Below are 16,534 nucleotides of genomic sequence, written 5' to 3'. Positions count from 1 at the left end.
GTCTTAAATTTTTTTTTAAGAAGGAGAGATCAATGAATATAAAGTTGAGGTGGAATGGTACTGAATTTTGAGAAATGTCACACCCATACCATACTCCTAAAAAAAACAAGGCTAACGTTAGAAGGCCAACAAGGCTAATATTTATTTCTAAAAAAAACAAGGCTAACGCTAGAAGTTTTCTACTGTTTTATTGTCTTTGTTTGACATCTTATATATCACGAGTAGCTTCCGTTTTACAATTTTTGCACGAGGACGAAAGCTTGAAAGGCACGATTAGGTCACTATGTATATATATATCTTCGTACATATTTGTTGCTTATATGCACAAGTTGATCATTTACTATATATATATAGGTACGACCACGAAATGTGTGATACACCATTGAAAAAACCAAAAATTAAGAAGGAAATTAGATACTATTTTGTTTTTTTTATTATTATTTTTACCAAAAAAAAAAACTCACTTCACTCATTTATCTTAATATTTCTTTTGATCGGAGGATGAAAAAAATGGATGGAATGAAGAGGAGAAGAGATGGATGAGGCATTCTAAGAAAGAGAAGGTGATCACAGTTTTGGACGAATAGAAAATTACAAACGAATAATGGATAAAGTATCTCTTTTTGCTTCCTTCCTCTTTTTCCTTCCTTTCCAACAAACACAAATTTTTTTTATCTTTTTCCCCCTCTCATCCATCACTCCTCAATCCTTCCATCCAACGTACCATAAAGACAACTTAAAATTTCACTCCGTTTTACAAGTAGAAAAAATACCACCAAATTACAGTTTTTGGTGTTCATGGCAGACTTACATTGGTTCGATGCAATATTTTACCGGGAAAAAAAATACATTGGCTCTTGTTATTTATTTTCAGTAGAGAAGATTTAAAAATTATAAAAGTGCTTCCAGTACTAAATCCAAAAAATTCATAAAAGACCCTTTCAAAATTTAAACACTCCTTATTTTCTAGTGTAACTCATTGGCTCTTAGTGAGTCTAATGCTATGTTAGGTGGTATGAAATTAGTATCTTGACATCGGAAATGATAAAAATTTAATTCAAACTTTAAATTAAATTTTTTTTTTTTTAAATTTCATTTTGAAGGCCATATATGCAACTGAACATATCATAAAAATTATAAGAATTAAAATCCAAAAAAAAAACAATTCTTTGCTATCTATTATTTCGGCAGAAATTCTTTTTATCATATAAATCAACGAGCTCTTGAGAGTTGATTTTATTCTATTTAATTAATTAATTTGGTGGCAGGGGATTCAGTACAAATATATTGTAGGTTATATGTCGTGGTCCTATCAATATCAATATCCACACAAGATAAGAAAAACAGATCTGATGACACTTATATTGAAAGCTCGAGTCTGCCTGCCAAAGGAAAAAATCCTTTAATCTCTCTCACAGATACACGCACACACAAATAGGCTCGCGTTATATGCCTAGGGTTCATAAAGCCCCTCTCTCTCTCTATATAATATATATATATATATACACCAGCTTCCACAACTTGTCTACGTTGCTTCAACACCCGTCTTTCACTCTCTCTCTCTCTCTCTCTCTCACACACACAAAAACACACACACACTATTTGAACAACGTTTTCATGGTGAGGGGTGTGGAAGCTTCGTATGGCAAGAGCCAAGAGGGACAAAGCACAGGGCCCACCTTTGATGCATGATAAACGAACAACATTCCAAAACAAGTAGTACATCAATAAATTAATTTAACTAGAATAAATAAATGGCGAATCAAAAGAAGTTTAATACATACTACTACAGTACTACTATTCTTGAGTCTTGACACACACTGAACCGGGCGGAGCCAGTGTGTCCTGGCCCGCCCTATATATATATATATATATATATATATATGATTTTTATTTTATTTTTTACATATATTTATAGAAATTTGTATATTATGCTCTTTAAAATTATTAGTTTTCAATTTTTTTTAAAAAACTTTTTCTATTTTTTCTCTTTTACTCTTTAAATTTTTTTAATTATCTTTTTAAAAAAGTTAAATTTTTCTTATTTAATCATGTTCTAATTTGTTTTTGTCAAAATTTATTTTTCTTTTTTAACAAGAAAAAACATATTTTTCTTTCTCTTTTTTTCTTCTTATTCTTATATATGTATATATATATTTTAAAAATTCCACTATGCTCCGGAATTTAAATCCTAACTCTGTCCTACACACTGACAATGTGTGTGGTTCTCATGTGGGTAGCTTCATTCTACTCACCATTTATGTATTCTAATAACAAAATAATACATCAGCTTTAATAACAAAATCAATAAAATAATTAAAAAAAAAAACCTTTTTACATTTATTCAATGGTTAATCCGAGAAAGCAGAGTAGGAGGGTGTGAATTATTTTGTTATTGAAGCTGATATGTTTTTTTGTTATTATAACACATAAGAGGTGAATAGGGTGAAACTATTTACTGATAAGTAACTTAACAGTATTCTTTAATTTATGAGCAACCTTCCAAATTAATTAATTAAACTGTAAGTCCTGTTACAATGTTCCCCCCTCCATCAGTGGCATGTGATATTGGTTCAGCAGTTACATACTGGGGAATTGCATATATTTATATCTGTGATTTGACATACCCAACCACAAATTTAAATAAAACTAGACAAGAATCGACATTTTTTTATTTTATTCGGATTGCTAATAGTACGTAATTCAACATTTTTTTGATTTTATTGATTGCTAAATAGTACGTAATTCAACAATTATTGAACACATCAATATTATGCAGTAATTCAGAATCATACTTCAAGTTGTAGAAGTAATTCAGAATCATACTTCCAAATTAATTAATTTAATTCAAACTTTAAACTAATTTTTTTTTTTTTTTTGTTATTTACTTTATAAATGTCCCAACTTCTTAAAAATGTGGACGTCTAAAATGATTTTTTAATTCAATACATATATTTCAAATAAATTATATTTTGTTATTACTTCTTTTCTTTTTCTTTTTTATTTTTAAATTAAGATGCTTAATTCTTTCATCTAAAAAAATTAAACTAATCTCTTTTCCTTAAAAATAAAAAATATAGTACTAGTATAACTTTATACATCTTAAATTATATATCAAATATTATGCATTTTCCAACATAAAAGAAAATAGGTACTAGTATAACTTTATGCATGCTTTTGTTTTGTTTTGTTTTTTTTTTTTTCCCTTTGTTTTATTATTTTTTTTCCTTTGTTTTATTATTATTATTTTTCCCTTTTATGTTGGGAAATGCATAATATTTGATATATAATTTAAGATGCATAAAGTTATACTGGTACCATATTTTTTATTTTTAAGGAAAAAAGATTGGTTTAATTTTTTTAGATGAAATAATTAAGCATCTTAATTTAAAAATAAAAAAGAAAAAGAAAAAGAAAAGAAGTAATAACAAAATATAATTTATTTGAAATATATGTATTGGATCAAAAAATCATTTTAGACATTTATATTTTTAAGAAGTTGGGACATTTATAAAGTAAATAACAGAAGAAAAAAAAAATGAACAATATAAAGTTGTTTTTTTTTTTTTTTATTACTTTTTTTTTATGCATAAATTGTTCATGAGGGTAGATTGGTCCAATTTATTAAATTGTAAAGTTAAAAAAGTCTTATAAACAGTCAAAGGGTAATTTAGTCAATTTCTCATATAAAGGGGTATCTTTGTTCATTTTTAAACCTTCCGGGGGTATTTTTGTCCAAAAAACAGGTAAATTTCATCTGAGTATCCTTTTGGCAAATCTCAGAGGGTGTGACTGTACTTTACCCTTTTAATAAATATTTTACGAAAGCAAAATTTTTTAATAAAAGTATAGGGTAAAGTATAGAGACACCCCTTGAGGTTTGGAATAAGAACAAACAGATAAAAGTTTGGCTATTTTTGGATAACCACACCTCATTGTGAAATTTGTCATCCAAACAAAACCTTAAAACTTATAAAAAGTCCATTTTACCCTTCACTATTTTATTAACTTTAATTATAAAATATCAAAATACTTAAATAACCAAATTACCTTTTTATATATATATATATATACCCACACAACAGTCATCAACACCCCCAACCCAAACCGAAAAATGAGAGAAAACCAGGAATAAACGAAAAAAAAATAATAATAAATAAATAAATCATCAACTCCGACAAAGTATAGGAATTTCAGATAAGATTTAAAGCAACAACGCCGACACGAAGAAGAGACTAGCCACAGATCCACCGACCGTCAATCTATTCAAAGCAGCGTCATTGGGAGTCGATGACGGAGATTCTCCCGGAGCTGAAAAGAACGATGACGGAGGCACGTCGATACTGAAGCTAGGGAGACGAAGCAGGAGCGTCAAAGGTTGGGGGAGCAGGCAAAGAAGCAATCGGAGAGGAGGTCGGGGCAGTCACCACGGGAGATGGAGACGAAGTCGGAGAAGGAGTCGCTACCACCTGTGGCAGAGAAAAAAACAGCGAGGACGACGACTTGGTCAAAGACGACAAACTGAAACACCATACTCGACCATTCGGTCTTGAATTGGTTCAAAAGTCCCGTTATTGATCAGGCGATGGATGTTGGGCGTCGAGGTCTTGAATTGTTACCCAATTCGAAACCCATCTGATGAAATTAGGAGACACAACTAGGTGGTTGAGTTTGGTGAAAGAAGGAGCAAAATTTTCAATTGATTCAGAGGTTTGATTGGGGTGGGATTGAAATTGAAATTGACATCATCAAACCCATCTTTCCAATAACCCATACTGGTGGTGGTTTAATCAGATCATTTCAGAACCTTACAATCCACCACCACTTAAATACTATTGGATGTCTGGCTGATATTAAGTGATATATATATATATATATATATAGAGAGAGAGAGAGAGAGAGAGAGAGAGATTTGTTGTGTATATTATGTCGAGAAAGAAAAATGAGTAGAGAGACAAAGACTGATAGTGGTTGTTTATGGCTGGTGGTCAGCCATGGCTGGTGGGTCGCGGGGGAGAAGCGACGGCTGTGATAAAAACCCGTCACCGCACCTTGTCGGCTCCCTTTGCCGGAGCCTTTTCTGCATAACGGACGCGTCATCCTCTCCGATGATTATTTATGTGTGTGTGTGTATATATATATATATATATCTCTAAAAATATAGAAGTTAAAAAGGTAATTTCAACATTCAGATCGGTCAATATAAAAGTCAAATGGTAAAAATGTCAATTTATTATTATTGGGGTGTTTTTGATAATTATATCAAACTTGAGAGGTGTCTTTGTTTCAAAATAAATTAAGTTTCGTCTGTCTAGCTTTTGACAAACTTCAGTAAATGTTGCTCTACTTTATCTAAAATTATGAGATAGTGCATCTCAGCAGATTCATCATAGAGTAGTGAATTTCATAGGGTTTCTCATGATTAAACATCCACTTAATTAAAATTGTCCTTCAAATATGAAAAATAATTACATGATTTCATTAATTTCAAACAAATTACAAAAACAATACGCAAATAAATGTGTTAATTTCATGTCACTAAACATGCCATTTCCGTGTTTAAATAAAATAAAATTAGGTGAAAATATTAAAGTGTGTATAGATGAAAAGGGTGACAGAGACAGTAGAAATAATAGGGAAGGGCATGTAGCAAAAATTGACACTGCAGTCATATCATAATCATGTTGCCAGAAAAGCGAAGCTGCGTGTAACATGCCACTGAGCGGTGGGCGCGCGCCAAAGAAAAAAAAAAGGGCCTTTCATCAAATGATTGTACCTACTAGTATAAAACTCCATCAATTATTGACATTCATAAATAATACTGTTACTTTTTGGGATTCTAATTCCATCATATTGTTTTGGGACAACGACTGCAGTGTTTTTCCCTCTATTAACAGTCAATTTCAAGTAATTAAGGTAAACTAAGTATTAGTGTCCACCGAATAATCATATTTTTATTTCTTAAAAAGAAGTCAAAAATTCAAATCTAAATCATATAAAGTGAGAGTACTAAAACGACAAAATTATGTCATAAATAGTGAGCATTTAAACGACAACATGCGTAGAGCGTGAGAGTGAAATTACATTCGGAACGTAAGAGCGACACTTGTTGAAAAATATTGTGCGACTTAGATTCAAATTTTAATAAATACATGTGTGTGGGTAACAATTAAAAAAAAAAAAGAAAAAGTGATGAAGTAACAAAGTTCGGGTAATAAAAAATTTTCAAAAATTTATTATTTATTGACTAAATTGCATTAAGTTCTCCTTAATGTGACAAAAATATTCATGAACGGAAGCAATAAATTTTAAAAGGTGTGTAATTGCACATAAAAATAAATAAACATAGAGAATGATGATTCATGCATGGAGAATTAAGGTTGTAGAATTCGACCGGATCACGTGGCACAGCAGGTACGTTGAAGCTTTAATTTTGTATTTTTCTTGTGAATTGCATATAATGCAACCTAATAATATTTTTCGTTTTCAAGTAACATTGATGTTGTTGGAGAACCGGAGAAGCTAGGTCGACCAAAATAGTTGGCTGCTATATATCCATCATTAATGTAAATAAATTAAGATATGGTGACCATATCTATTCAAATGAATAGTTCTCTTCTCCATAAAATTTGTATATATATATATATATACACTACGTATATAACTACGAATAATAATTGAAAAATCACTCTCCTTCATATTAAAATAAAGCTAGCTAGCTAGATTTATATCTTCAGTGCACGGTTGGGTCCGCCGCTTATTATTGTCAGGAAATGTATCTGGTGGTGACACAAGTATACCCCTTATTGTCTCTAAATCTATCTGAAGTGACATATCATACAAAAATAATAATAATAATAATAAAAATAAAAAAATAAAAAAAATGAAGAAGAAGAAAAAAGAAAGAAAGAAAGAAGAAGAAGAAGAAGAAGAAGAAGAAGAAGAAGAAGAAGAAGAAGAAGACGACGAGAGAGTAAATGCAAAATTGCAAATTGATTGTGTTAACCAATAACACCTCGCTGCAAATCATATCATCTTCACAACACCATGTATCATTTAAATCAAATATTACATAAACTCTCACATAAGAAATTTTCAAAAGAAGTAATTGTTAGACACATTTGTTAATAAATTAATATTGTCACTTGATATTCCTTTACAGTTTTGTTATTTAGATATATCTCTTGCGATTTTGAGAAGTGATTTTAAAAAGTTACGATAGTTCTTTAATCACCATTCTGACTAAGGATAAAGAGAGATATATTTAATGGAAGTAGAATGAAGTTTATTCTTACGTTTTTCCTTAAAAATGTCTCACACTAAACAAGTAGAAGAAAGGTCTGTGTTGTACGTCTCCATCAAATACACGCATAAGGATTTGCATGCCTTGAGGTTTTTTGATTTGGTTATAACTGATATATATATATATATATATATATATATATATATATATATATATATATATTCATTTTACAAAGTAAAATTTGAATAACAACAGTCAACAAGACAAATCTAAATCATTACTGAACATCATCATGTAAGAGATAAAAGCACTTTAAATGGGTGAAGTACTATAAGCATTTTCAACTAAACAATGATTCATACTTGAATTTCAAAACTCTTCCAACAATATTTACAATGATTCATACTTCTAAATGCAACCACCCATTCTCGTCTGTCTTGATTTGGCAATTAAATATCACACTGAAATAATTGCACCACAGATAATATTTAATGCAAACATCTTTTCTGTATTCTAGATTAGTCGAGGCAAAATTTGGGACACCTCAATTATGGGAAAAAAAAAAAATTAAAAACTATATGAACTTAAGTTATATAATCATTTTCAACAGGTGACGCGCTCTCACTCTCATTCCCACTTTTTGTGATTTAAATTTTGCTACTTTTGCGCTTCCCGAATTTACTCTCATTGGGAGCTCACGCTTTATGTAACTTAGACATGTACTACACTAAAATTGCAAAACTAGATCGAATTATTTATCATCATCTCAAAATTAAGACTGGATTTCTCGGGTGGGCTAGGCCCAAAGTTACAACAGTTTTATACAAAGGCAGAGGCCCAATTTCAAACCATGACTCAAATGAATGAGACTTAAGTGGGCTCAAACGGGTATTCCACCTATGGTCGATCTGTCAAAATATACCAAAACAAACAATTGACACAGTTTTTTCAAGTTTGTACAGAGGAGAGAGAGACTGGAGTGTGGTTTTCTTTTGATGGCACCTCTCTTCTCTCCCATCAAATTCAACTGAAATCGCCGCAAGCAATCGGTAAAGGTCGCCTCTCAATGACCCTAAATCTGTTTTTGCTATTTACAATCATAATGATTCTAAATTATATACTGATTATACTTGTGATTTATGCTTAATTTCTGTGTGGATCAATTGTTTTTTACTTTTAATGCGTGATCATGCCCTATAATTTAGTTCTAGGGTTTTATTACAATCTTAACATAGGTTTTTTCTCCCATTTTTTTTGACCACTCGCTAAATTTTATGATAAATTAATGCGATCAGTTTCGTTTTTAGTTATAGGGACCATAGGGTTCTTTGTTGTTCCAGGCGACAATATATTTTGTTGATACTGTTGTTGTGTAGAATGATTATTAATGTGGTGTTGGTTAAAAATCTTATGATGAAACACTCACTTGTAAAGATTTTGAATTTGGCTATGAATGGAATTTTCAAATTGAACCCAAATGTTCTTTTTAAGGTGTGTGTGTGTGTGTGTGATTGATCAAGTTTTGGGTGTAGAGCGCTGCGCGGTATAAAGTTGATTCCAGTGTTATTGCATTGCTTGGAAAGAGTGAATGTGTTTTTGTTCCTTTCATGTTTGTTGGGCACTCTCATAAATGGTATATCTTGTGGAAAAATGGGGATTTTGTTCAAAGTATATTTGGGTTGTTTGGATCGGTGGAAATTATCATTTTAAGGTTAAGCTCTTCTACCTTGGTCTCACATTGCAAACTTACTGGCTACAGGTTCAAGCTCAGTTCTCCTTATTTGAGCTTGGTTAAGGCCAGTCACTGGAACTAGCTTGAGCTTCTGTGGCTTGCTTTCTAAATGGTTGAGCTTTTGAACTATTGTATTTGGCTTTATTTGGCATTGATGCAGAGTAGATTCTTTGCATTTTAAAGTAACTCGATGATGGTACCTTATATATATACCATGAAGTGATTCAATTCTTTGTTAGTATTATTCTGCATAACTCTTACAAAGTTTTGGGCCCTCTCTTAGTAAACTCTTACATTTTGCTTTGTGTTCATCTACGTGCTTCATGAGAATTGTTCAAATATTGTGGGAACTCATCAAGATAGAACATGAACATATTTAGTTAACTTTGTATTCGGTACTCTTGATTTATCAATTGTATACCCTTAGAAGTTGTGTTCTAATTCATTTTTGACATTGAGACATTTATTAAGCGGGACTTATTGGATCGTCTGTCCTAAAATATGTGTGTTTGTGTGTTTTATTCTTGAATATGAAAGGTTGTGGTCAAGAACCAAGTTTTCTTTTCAACATTTCATAGAGCATAATCAATTCCCCAGTGTAATGTTTTCATCTTGATGGAAAAGCAACTAGTCTTGTTTCACCGTCAACAACTTTGATTTTGGGTGCACAGATGATTTTTATTTTATAAATTCCTAACTTCCCTTTCATGTTTGACTCTGCAGGACAAATATTGTTGGCAGTTAAAATTGAAAAGATGGTTGGGATGATGGTCCATGAGTACCAGCTGCTTATTACATTTTTCAACATTAGCAAGTGATGTTCTTTTTGTAATCACGTGTCCTATGCTACCACAATGTGGAATTTTTCATCCGGCTGCATAGCTAGATGCGTTGGACTGAAGAAAAACTTGGTAAACCCAATTGATGCTGCTTTTGAATCCTCAGACGATGAAATTTCTTGGAACACCATCACAGAAGAGGTTCTAGAGTGCCCAATTTGCTGGGAATCTTTCAACATTGTCGAAAATGTACCTTATGTTTTGTGGTGTGGCCATACCCTTTGTAAAAATTGCATCCTAGGGCTGCAGTGGGCTGTTGTCAAATTTCCAAGCCTACAAATTAAGCTTCCACTTTTTATCTCCTGCCCATGGTGCAATCTCTTGTCCCTCCGTCTGGTTTATAGGGGAAACGTCAAGTTCCCTCGCAAGAACTTCTTCCTGCTTTGGATGGTTGAGAGCTTGAATGGTGATAGAGTGAAATCACTTTCTCCTCTGTGTGAGAATCATCACCAACCAATCTGGCCGCCATACAGCAGCTTAGCATCAGGAAGCCAAGCCAGCCACCCTATCCTCCGGAGGGGTCAACATATTCACCATACTGAACCTTCTCGCTCAAACCATGTTCAAAACCGTGTCAATACCGTGGAGAGATTACACCCTTCCCTTAGGAAGTCTCTGGCTTTCTTTGCCCATTTGACAGCAAAGTTCCCACTGGTTTTCATATTCCTTCTGATTGTGGTATATGCAATTCCTACCAGTGCAGCTATCTTAGCCTTGTACATACTCGTCACTGTCGTATTTGCCCTTCCGTCGTTTCTGATTCTGTACTTGGCAATACCTAGTTTGGATTGGCTGGTGAGGGAAATCATCTCTTGAAATGCCGTTGGGTTCCTAGTCCTTGGATCCTGTGAATAGAAGAAGTTTGCACCTGAAAATAGTATCCATCTCTGTTGGAACCAAACCCCATCAATGGTGTAATTCGACGACTCTACTCTTTCGTTAGCAATCTTGCAGTTAACTTTTTGGCTTGTGCATACAAAGCAGTTGAAAAGTTATTGTAGCAGTTGTTTTCTGGGTAGCTTGCTTTCTTGTTTGTATGGACTGAAAATGTTTAATATGCATGTTCCTGTGTTATGTGGTATCAATTATACATATTCTGTTTTCTGGTGTGGCAGTGTGTCCAATGGAGCAATTCATAGTAGATTCTTATTTTTGCTAATGGGTGTAAGCTTATATCTTGAATCCGCAGACTGATAATGCGTTTTCTTTTATTTTCTCTTGAATTCTTCCTGCAGTTGATGATACCTTCAAACCAATACAAAAATTTTCCTTCCATATCTTCTTTAGGTTCTAATTGCAATAGAAATAAAATTATGAATTTTTATGCGATCTTGATTAGGGATAGCAATCTAAACAAGGAATTGCTGAACATTGCATCCTCTCAACATTTATGAATTAAGATGTTTCATAGTAATTACTCCACCATACTACCAACAAATTATTGATATCAAAGGTTTCGTTCCTTTGAATTTTTCATAATTGAACAATTAAGAACTCCAGTTATTATGGACACAAGACGAAAGCAACAATTACATTACCAATTAATGACAAGGATTTTTTTTTTTTTTTTTTTTTTTTTCCGAGAAACACGGCCAAGATGTTCTTATCACACGAAACACAGATATTTATTTATTTTTACTCATTAAAATATGTGAAGTCCAAAATCCAAATATTACAATCCTGGACGAAAATTTGTTCTAAAAACAGGAATAGTAAATTAGATGTATTCTAATTTCCGAAAAATAATAATAATAATACGAGTAATAACGGATGTATGGAGGAGACAAATCAAGGAACTGAGAACAGTTGTGGTGTGGTGTCACATACTTGGTGACCGAATGACAACCCATTACTTGACAGACAAATGGAACAGAATGGTCCCACATCTCTCTGCCAAAAATGCCACGTAAGCTCTTCAAAATCCGCAAACCCACGTGGTACTAACTATAAACATGCTTTGACTCTTCTTAGATGACCTACTGTCACTATATAATCTCCACGAATTTTTTATATGTATGTATGTATAATTTTTTATTTTTTATTTTTTTTATTTTTTATTTTTTATTTTTTTAACTTCTTGATGATATCTAAAGCCCCCTTTCATCTTCTATTCTCATGTCTGCAACAGCTTACAGCGCACAGGCTACATCAGTCCTGGTACCATTTTCTGCCTGGACGAAAAAGTTCACTATTCCTTGCAAAAGCTTTGGTAATTTCTCACTTTGATACTCTTCAATTTGCCTTTGCAAACCATTCAATGGCCATGCCCTAATATTTTGTTTCTTCTTGCAGTGGGCTTGTTTGGTTCGATTTTCAGCTGACACCCAAAGGATCTCTATGAATTAAGGTGAGAAAACTGGGGTTTGGGTCTCAAGTTAATTATGATCTAGTTCAGTTTCAGCTCCTTTTTGTTCCAATTAGACCTCTTATTATCATTATCATTTTGTTTTTGGGGTTTTTTTATTTTTATTTGACTTAGTATTTTCATAGTTATTAACTGATTCGAAGTAAATTCTGTTTCCTTGTAATTGGTGGAAGACTTAAATGTTGATTTTGGACGTGGATTAGGGTTTTTTGAACTGTTACATATTTTGGAATAAATGCAGTTGTTATTCAGTCATGCTTCGAGAATTTTTGCAAAAGAGATTGTTGATCTAAGCGAAATTGTAAAGGATTGTTAGTGATTGATGGGTTTGATTAAATTTGTGGAGGCACTTTAATTTTGATGCATAGGGATCTTTTGGATCTTGAACTTCTGTGGTTACTGACATGCATAGGAAAAAAAAATCCTGAAATTTTTCTTTAAAACAATCGGTAATTATCATTACACAATGGTATAAGCAGAGGAACTGCCGATATACCAGTCCTACTATCATACAACATACCTGTTGGACTCTGCCTTAATCTAATTTATATATGAAGCTTCAGTATATTTATGAGTACGTGAAGATGTTTATGCATCTCAATGCTTGTACTCATGCGATTTCTTGATTGGTTGTTTATTTCAACAAATTGAGGTGTTATTTAGACCATACTTATTGAGTTAGGTCACTCGGATTTAATAAGTATAATAATTAATTGTTTAATTCCATAATGTAGAAGCTTTTACCACTTCTGAAAACAATGAAGAGTTTTGAATCATTTTATAACTGTCTACCTTATAAGTTGTGCTCCTCTATTTTTCTTGTACACACCCCTTTGCCATCTTGTAGTTTAAACACTTGAGAGCCTAGAGATATGCAATCAGAACCATCTAAAACAGTAAAATAGTCAAGAGTTTCGTTCTTTACCAATGGATGGCAAAGTTAAACATCTTTACCCCTTTTACGTTGTTGTTTCAATGGTAGTTATTGTCTGGGAAAAAAGTTTCGGGAAAGTGATATTTCTTTGAGACTTCCATATGTGATGAGAGTGACGAATGCTTTATTTGGAAACAAGTAGACCTTACTTCTTAGGTTTATAAAATGTCACAACTTTTTTTTTTTTTGTGTGTGAATACCTTGTACTCGTAGACTCATTTTCCGTTTCTTTTCTTTTGAAGGCCTACTGTCTGTCATAAAGTTCCCAATTTCTTTAGTGTAAACATACTTGTAGACAATTTTTTTGGTAAGTAACACATATGCACACAATTGTTTATTATGGAGACTTGAACCTTCACTTGGAAAGTAGAGGAGATAACACTAGAGCTAATCTCTTGGTAGTACTTGCAGATTTAATTTCAGTTCCTCTTATTTTGAAGGCTGACACCCTAAAGACTATGCTCCTTGCCAGACACTTGAGTGGAAATATAAAATCAGATATTCATTATTGGAAACTCAATGACATGCTTCATTCTAAATTCCAATGCAAAACAATTTGATAAAATGTGACATGAACTTTTAAATGAAGTGCATTTTGGACCGAGTCCATGGCTATCCACTTATCTAGACAGTTGTATAACTGATACTCATTTATGAATATTATAACATTTAAGTTGAAGTGATTGAGGACAACTCATTGATCAACATTAAAAACCTCAACCTTTTGAATATATATATATATAATACACACACAGTAGATGGTTCCGAATTTCCAATATTCTTTTTAACTCAACAAAGCCTTCATTCTTTGAGAGTAGATGTCTTCCAATCATTTTTTTATTCTAAGCTTATTCAATTTCATATTTGTGTTTTTATCGGCCTATTGTTTTGTGTTGGTATATGATGAAGCTAATAAACTTTATAAAAGATCTTTGAAAGGTCAAGTAGTCAGGCATCTTGTGAAACACAATGTTCATTTGCTTTCAGGACAAGTTACATAGACTGAACCAGAAAGTTAAAAACTTCACATAGGAGCATTTTCCTTCGTTATGGATTTTGGCAAGTCATTTCACTAAAAGCATTACTGTTTTCGTTAGATTTCTTCTGGGCAAATGTTTAATATTGTGTGCAGATGTGTGTCCAAGTATATCGTGTGCGGGTGTGTCTAAGTGTCGGACCCCTCAAATCCCTAAGTGTCGGACCCCTCAAAACCCAAATCTTAGGATACAGGGGCGTGTCAAAAGTTGGATATGAGTACGTGAAGACGTGCTGCGCATTTAAATACATTATATTATTACATTTTAATGTTTAATATTGTTGATTTTTAAGAATATACTCAATTATTACTCAAATTAAATGGGACGCAGTAAAAGAAGAGAGTTTCCATCTATCTCATAGAGAGGAAACTCATCTCTGCTTTTAAATTTGAGTTTTTTCTTCTCCTTCAATCATGCTATGTGAAGGCTCAAAGCGTGTGATTTTTGTCCGTACATTAGAAGCATGTCTTGTACCCATACCCATGTAGTGTCATGATGACATGGATACATGAAGGGAAATAGAGCATTTAACAAAGCCAGCAAACACGTGTAAATAGCCACCTGACCGGATTATATTCAACATCTTACATGTAAATTGAATAGGAACCCTATTATTTTATTGTGTTATTCTAATTGTAAAATTTGTTTGGCTTATATTTTTTGAGATTGTAGTGCTATTGGCATTAAACCTCTTTCATCTTGAATTTTGGTAAAAATCAGCCACTTAGATCCTAATTGTTGACATTCATAGGATAAATTTGTGTATGTAATATCGCCTCTGATTATATGTTTACTGAATTTATCCAAAAAAGGAAGTAAATAAAAAAAAAAGATATGTTTACAAAGTTAACATCTGTCAGATGATACAGCGAGGATTTTTATAATTACCTCCTTTGATTTGACTAGGTGGTGATAATGATTATAGCAAAGCAGTATCGTTGCATACATTCAGCAAGCTGTGCGTGCACAAAAGGGCATCTAACTGAAGAAGTTATCTTCCTACTTTTTCAACATTTGAACTGGAACCCCAAGTTGATATCCACTCTTTCTTCTGCATGCAAATGGTTTGATGATCTTGCTAAGAGAGTACTCTGGAAGGAGTTTTGCCGAACAAGAGCTCCAAAGATGATGCTTGATCTGCAATCTAGTGGGAGTCACAATGTTGATGGTAACTGGAGGTCACTCGGGAAGCTCCTTATTTACTGTTCAGGATGTACCAAGGGGCTATTCAACAGCATTCATATTCCTGGTCACTTTGTTCACAGGACCCGGTTCTCCAGGACATCAGGGAAAAGTTTTCTTTTACCACAGTGCAGAACAGATATTTTGTATGTCTCTGATCCCTGTGAACACCTTGACCAAGGGGAAGAGGGGGATGTTGGATTTTTTCGTGGAATTTTCAAGTCATTTGCAGGGTCAAAGGTTCGGAAGATGCTGATCGGAAAACGGGCCCAGCTCCATCCAACGGAGATGTGCCCCTATTGTAAGGCAAAGCTTTGGAGCATGCTGCAAGCAAAAATGATACCGCAGAGTGCCAGCTGTAGGTTAGGTGCCTACAGAGATTGCATTGAGTATTATGTGTGTCTTAATGGGCATGTGCTTGGGATCTGCACCCTCTTACCCTTGTCTGATTCAGAAGAAACGTCTGAGATCGAGTAATTCTTGAAACGAAACCAAGGTACCCTCTAGCACAAGGATTTTCTTTTATAAATTTGATGGATATATACATTAGATGATGTAAATGTTTCTCTGATTTTGTTTGAACTGCCTAATTGCCTATATATGTGGTAAAGAACTTTATTTTATCTTACTATATTTTATTATTGGACAGGATTTTATGTAATTCCAAAGATGAATGTCCATTTCGTGGTGGATCTGACATAGACCTGAGTAAAGCCATATATTAACAGGCTTTTTATTCATCTTTCGGTGGAAGCTAAAATCAACTGCCACTGTATCATTTAAACGTGTATGAATATTTCACATCCCAATCTTTCTTAGCTGTGAGGATTCGAAGCTAATGCTAGTAAGGTGGTTGTGAACCATGTAATCCTATGTACATTGTATCCAATTATATGTTTATTCAGATTTGAATGACAGATTAGAATCTGTGAATTTGCACACAATTTTTATAATAAATCTGTGATTTACCTGTTTTACCTAGGAATTCTACTGAAAGCCTGAAGGTATCGGTAACATCATGGCCTATTATTGTGATCAATGCTTCAAGTTGAGGCACACTGTAGGGGCTGGGCAGAACACTTGAAAACAATTTGAGAAAGCTCCGGTAGTTGTTTCTGGTTTATTTTTCTAGCATTGAAGTAGAAACTGTCTTAGCAGTCTCTTTTCTCATTCTCCTTGTCCAAGTAAACAATGGCGAATCC

At 33.1% G+C, this 16,534-nt stretch overlaps 2 protein-coding genes across 3 annotated transcripts; both read left to right on the top strand.

The window, feature by feature from the left end:
* Nucleotides 1–8,169: 8,169 nt before the first annotated feature.
* LOC132286194 (uncharacterized) lies at nucleotides 8,170–10,973 on the top strand. Of its 2 annotated transcripts, none has more exons than XM_059788473.1 (2): nucleotides 8,170–8,292; nucleotides 9,699–10,973. In XM_059788473.1, exon 2 carries the CDS (start codon nucleotides 9,830–9,832, stop codon nucleotides 10,628–10,630), a length of 801 nt encoding a protein of 266 aa, XP_059644456.1. In that variant the 5' UTR covers nucleotides 8,170–8,292; nucleotides 9,699–9,829; the 3' UTR covers nucleotides 10,631–10,973. The 2 variants fall into 2 exon arrangements, with proteins under 2 accessions (XP_059644456.1, XP_059644455.1); XM_059788472.1 differs by having other exon boundaries at nucleotides 8,170–8,298.
* Nucleotides 10,974–11,881: 908 nt separating this feature from the next.
* LOC132282994 (EID1-like F-box protein 2) lies at nucleotides 11,882–16,259 on the top strand. Its single transcript, XM_059784856.1, has 4 exons — nucleotides 11,882–12,023; nucleotides 12,107–12,161; nucleotides 15,057–15,828; nucleotides 15,982–16,259. The coding sequence occupies exon 3, from the start codon at nucleotides 15,066–15,068 to the stop codon at nucleotides 15,807–15,809; it is 744 nt and encodes a 247-aa protein (XP_059640839.1). The 5' UTR covers nucleotides 11,882–12,023; nucleotides 12,107–12,161; nucleotides 15,057–15,065; the 3' UTR covers nucleotides 15,810–15,828; nucleotides 15,982–16,259.
* The last annotated feature ends 275 nt before the right edge of the window (nucleotides 16,260–16,534 follow it).

The sequence above is a fragment of the Cornus florida genome, unplaced genomic scaffold, assembly GCF_030987335.1.
Source record: "Cornus florida cultivar Cherokee Brave unplaced genomic scaffold, ASM3098733v1 CherokeeBrave_3.0.0_Hap2_Chr11, whole genome shotgun sequence".
NCBI lineage: Eukaryota > Viridiplantae > Streptophyta > Magnoliopsida > Cornales > Cornaceae > Cornus > Cornus florida.
The sequence above is the reverse complement of the archived record's forward strand: the minus strand, read 5'-3'. Positions and strand labels throughout refer to the sequence as shown.

Coding starts and splice junctions, on each gene's coding strand:
- LOC132286194 (XM_059788473.1), top strand. CDS start 9,830: ATGTGGAATTTTTCATCCGGCTGCATAGCTAGATGCGTTGGACTGAAG.
- LOC132282994 (XM_059784856.1), top strand. CDS start 15,066: ATGATTATAGCAAAGCAGTATCGTTGCATACATTCAGCAAGCTGTGCG.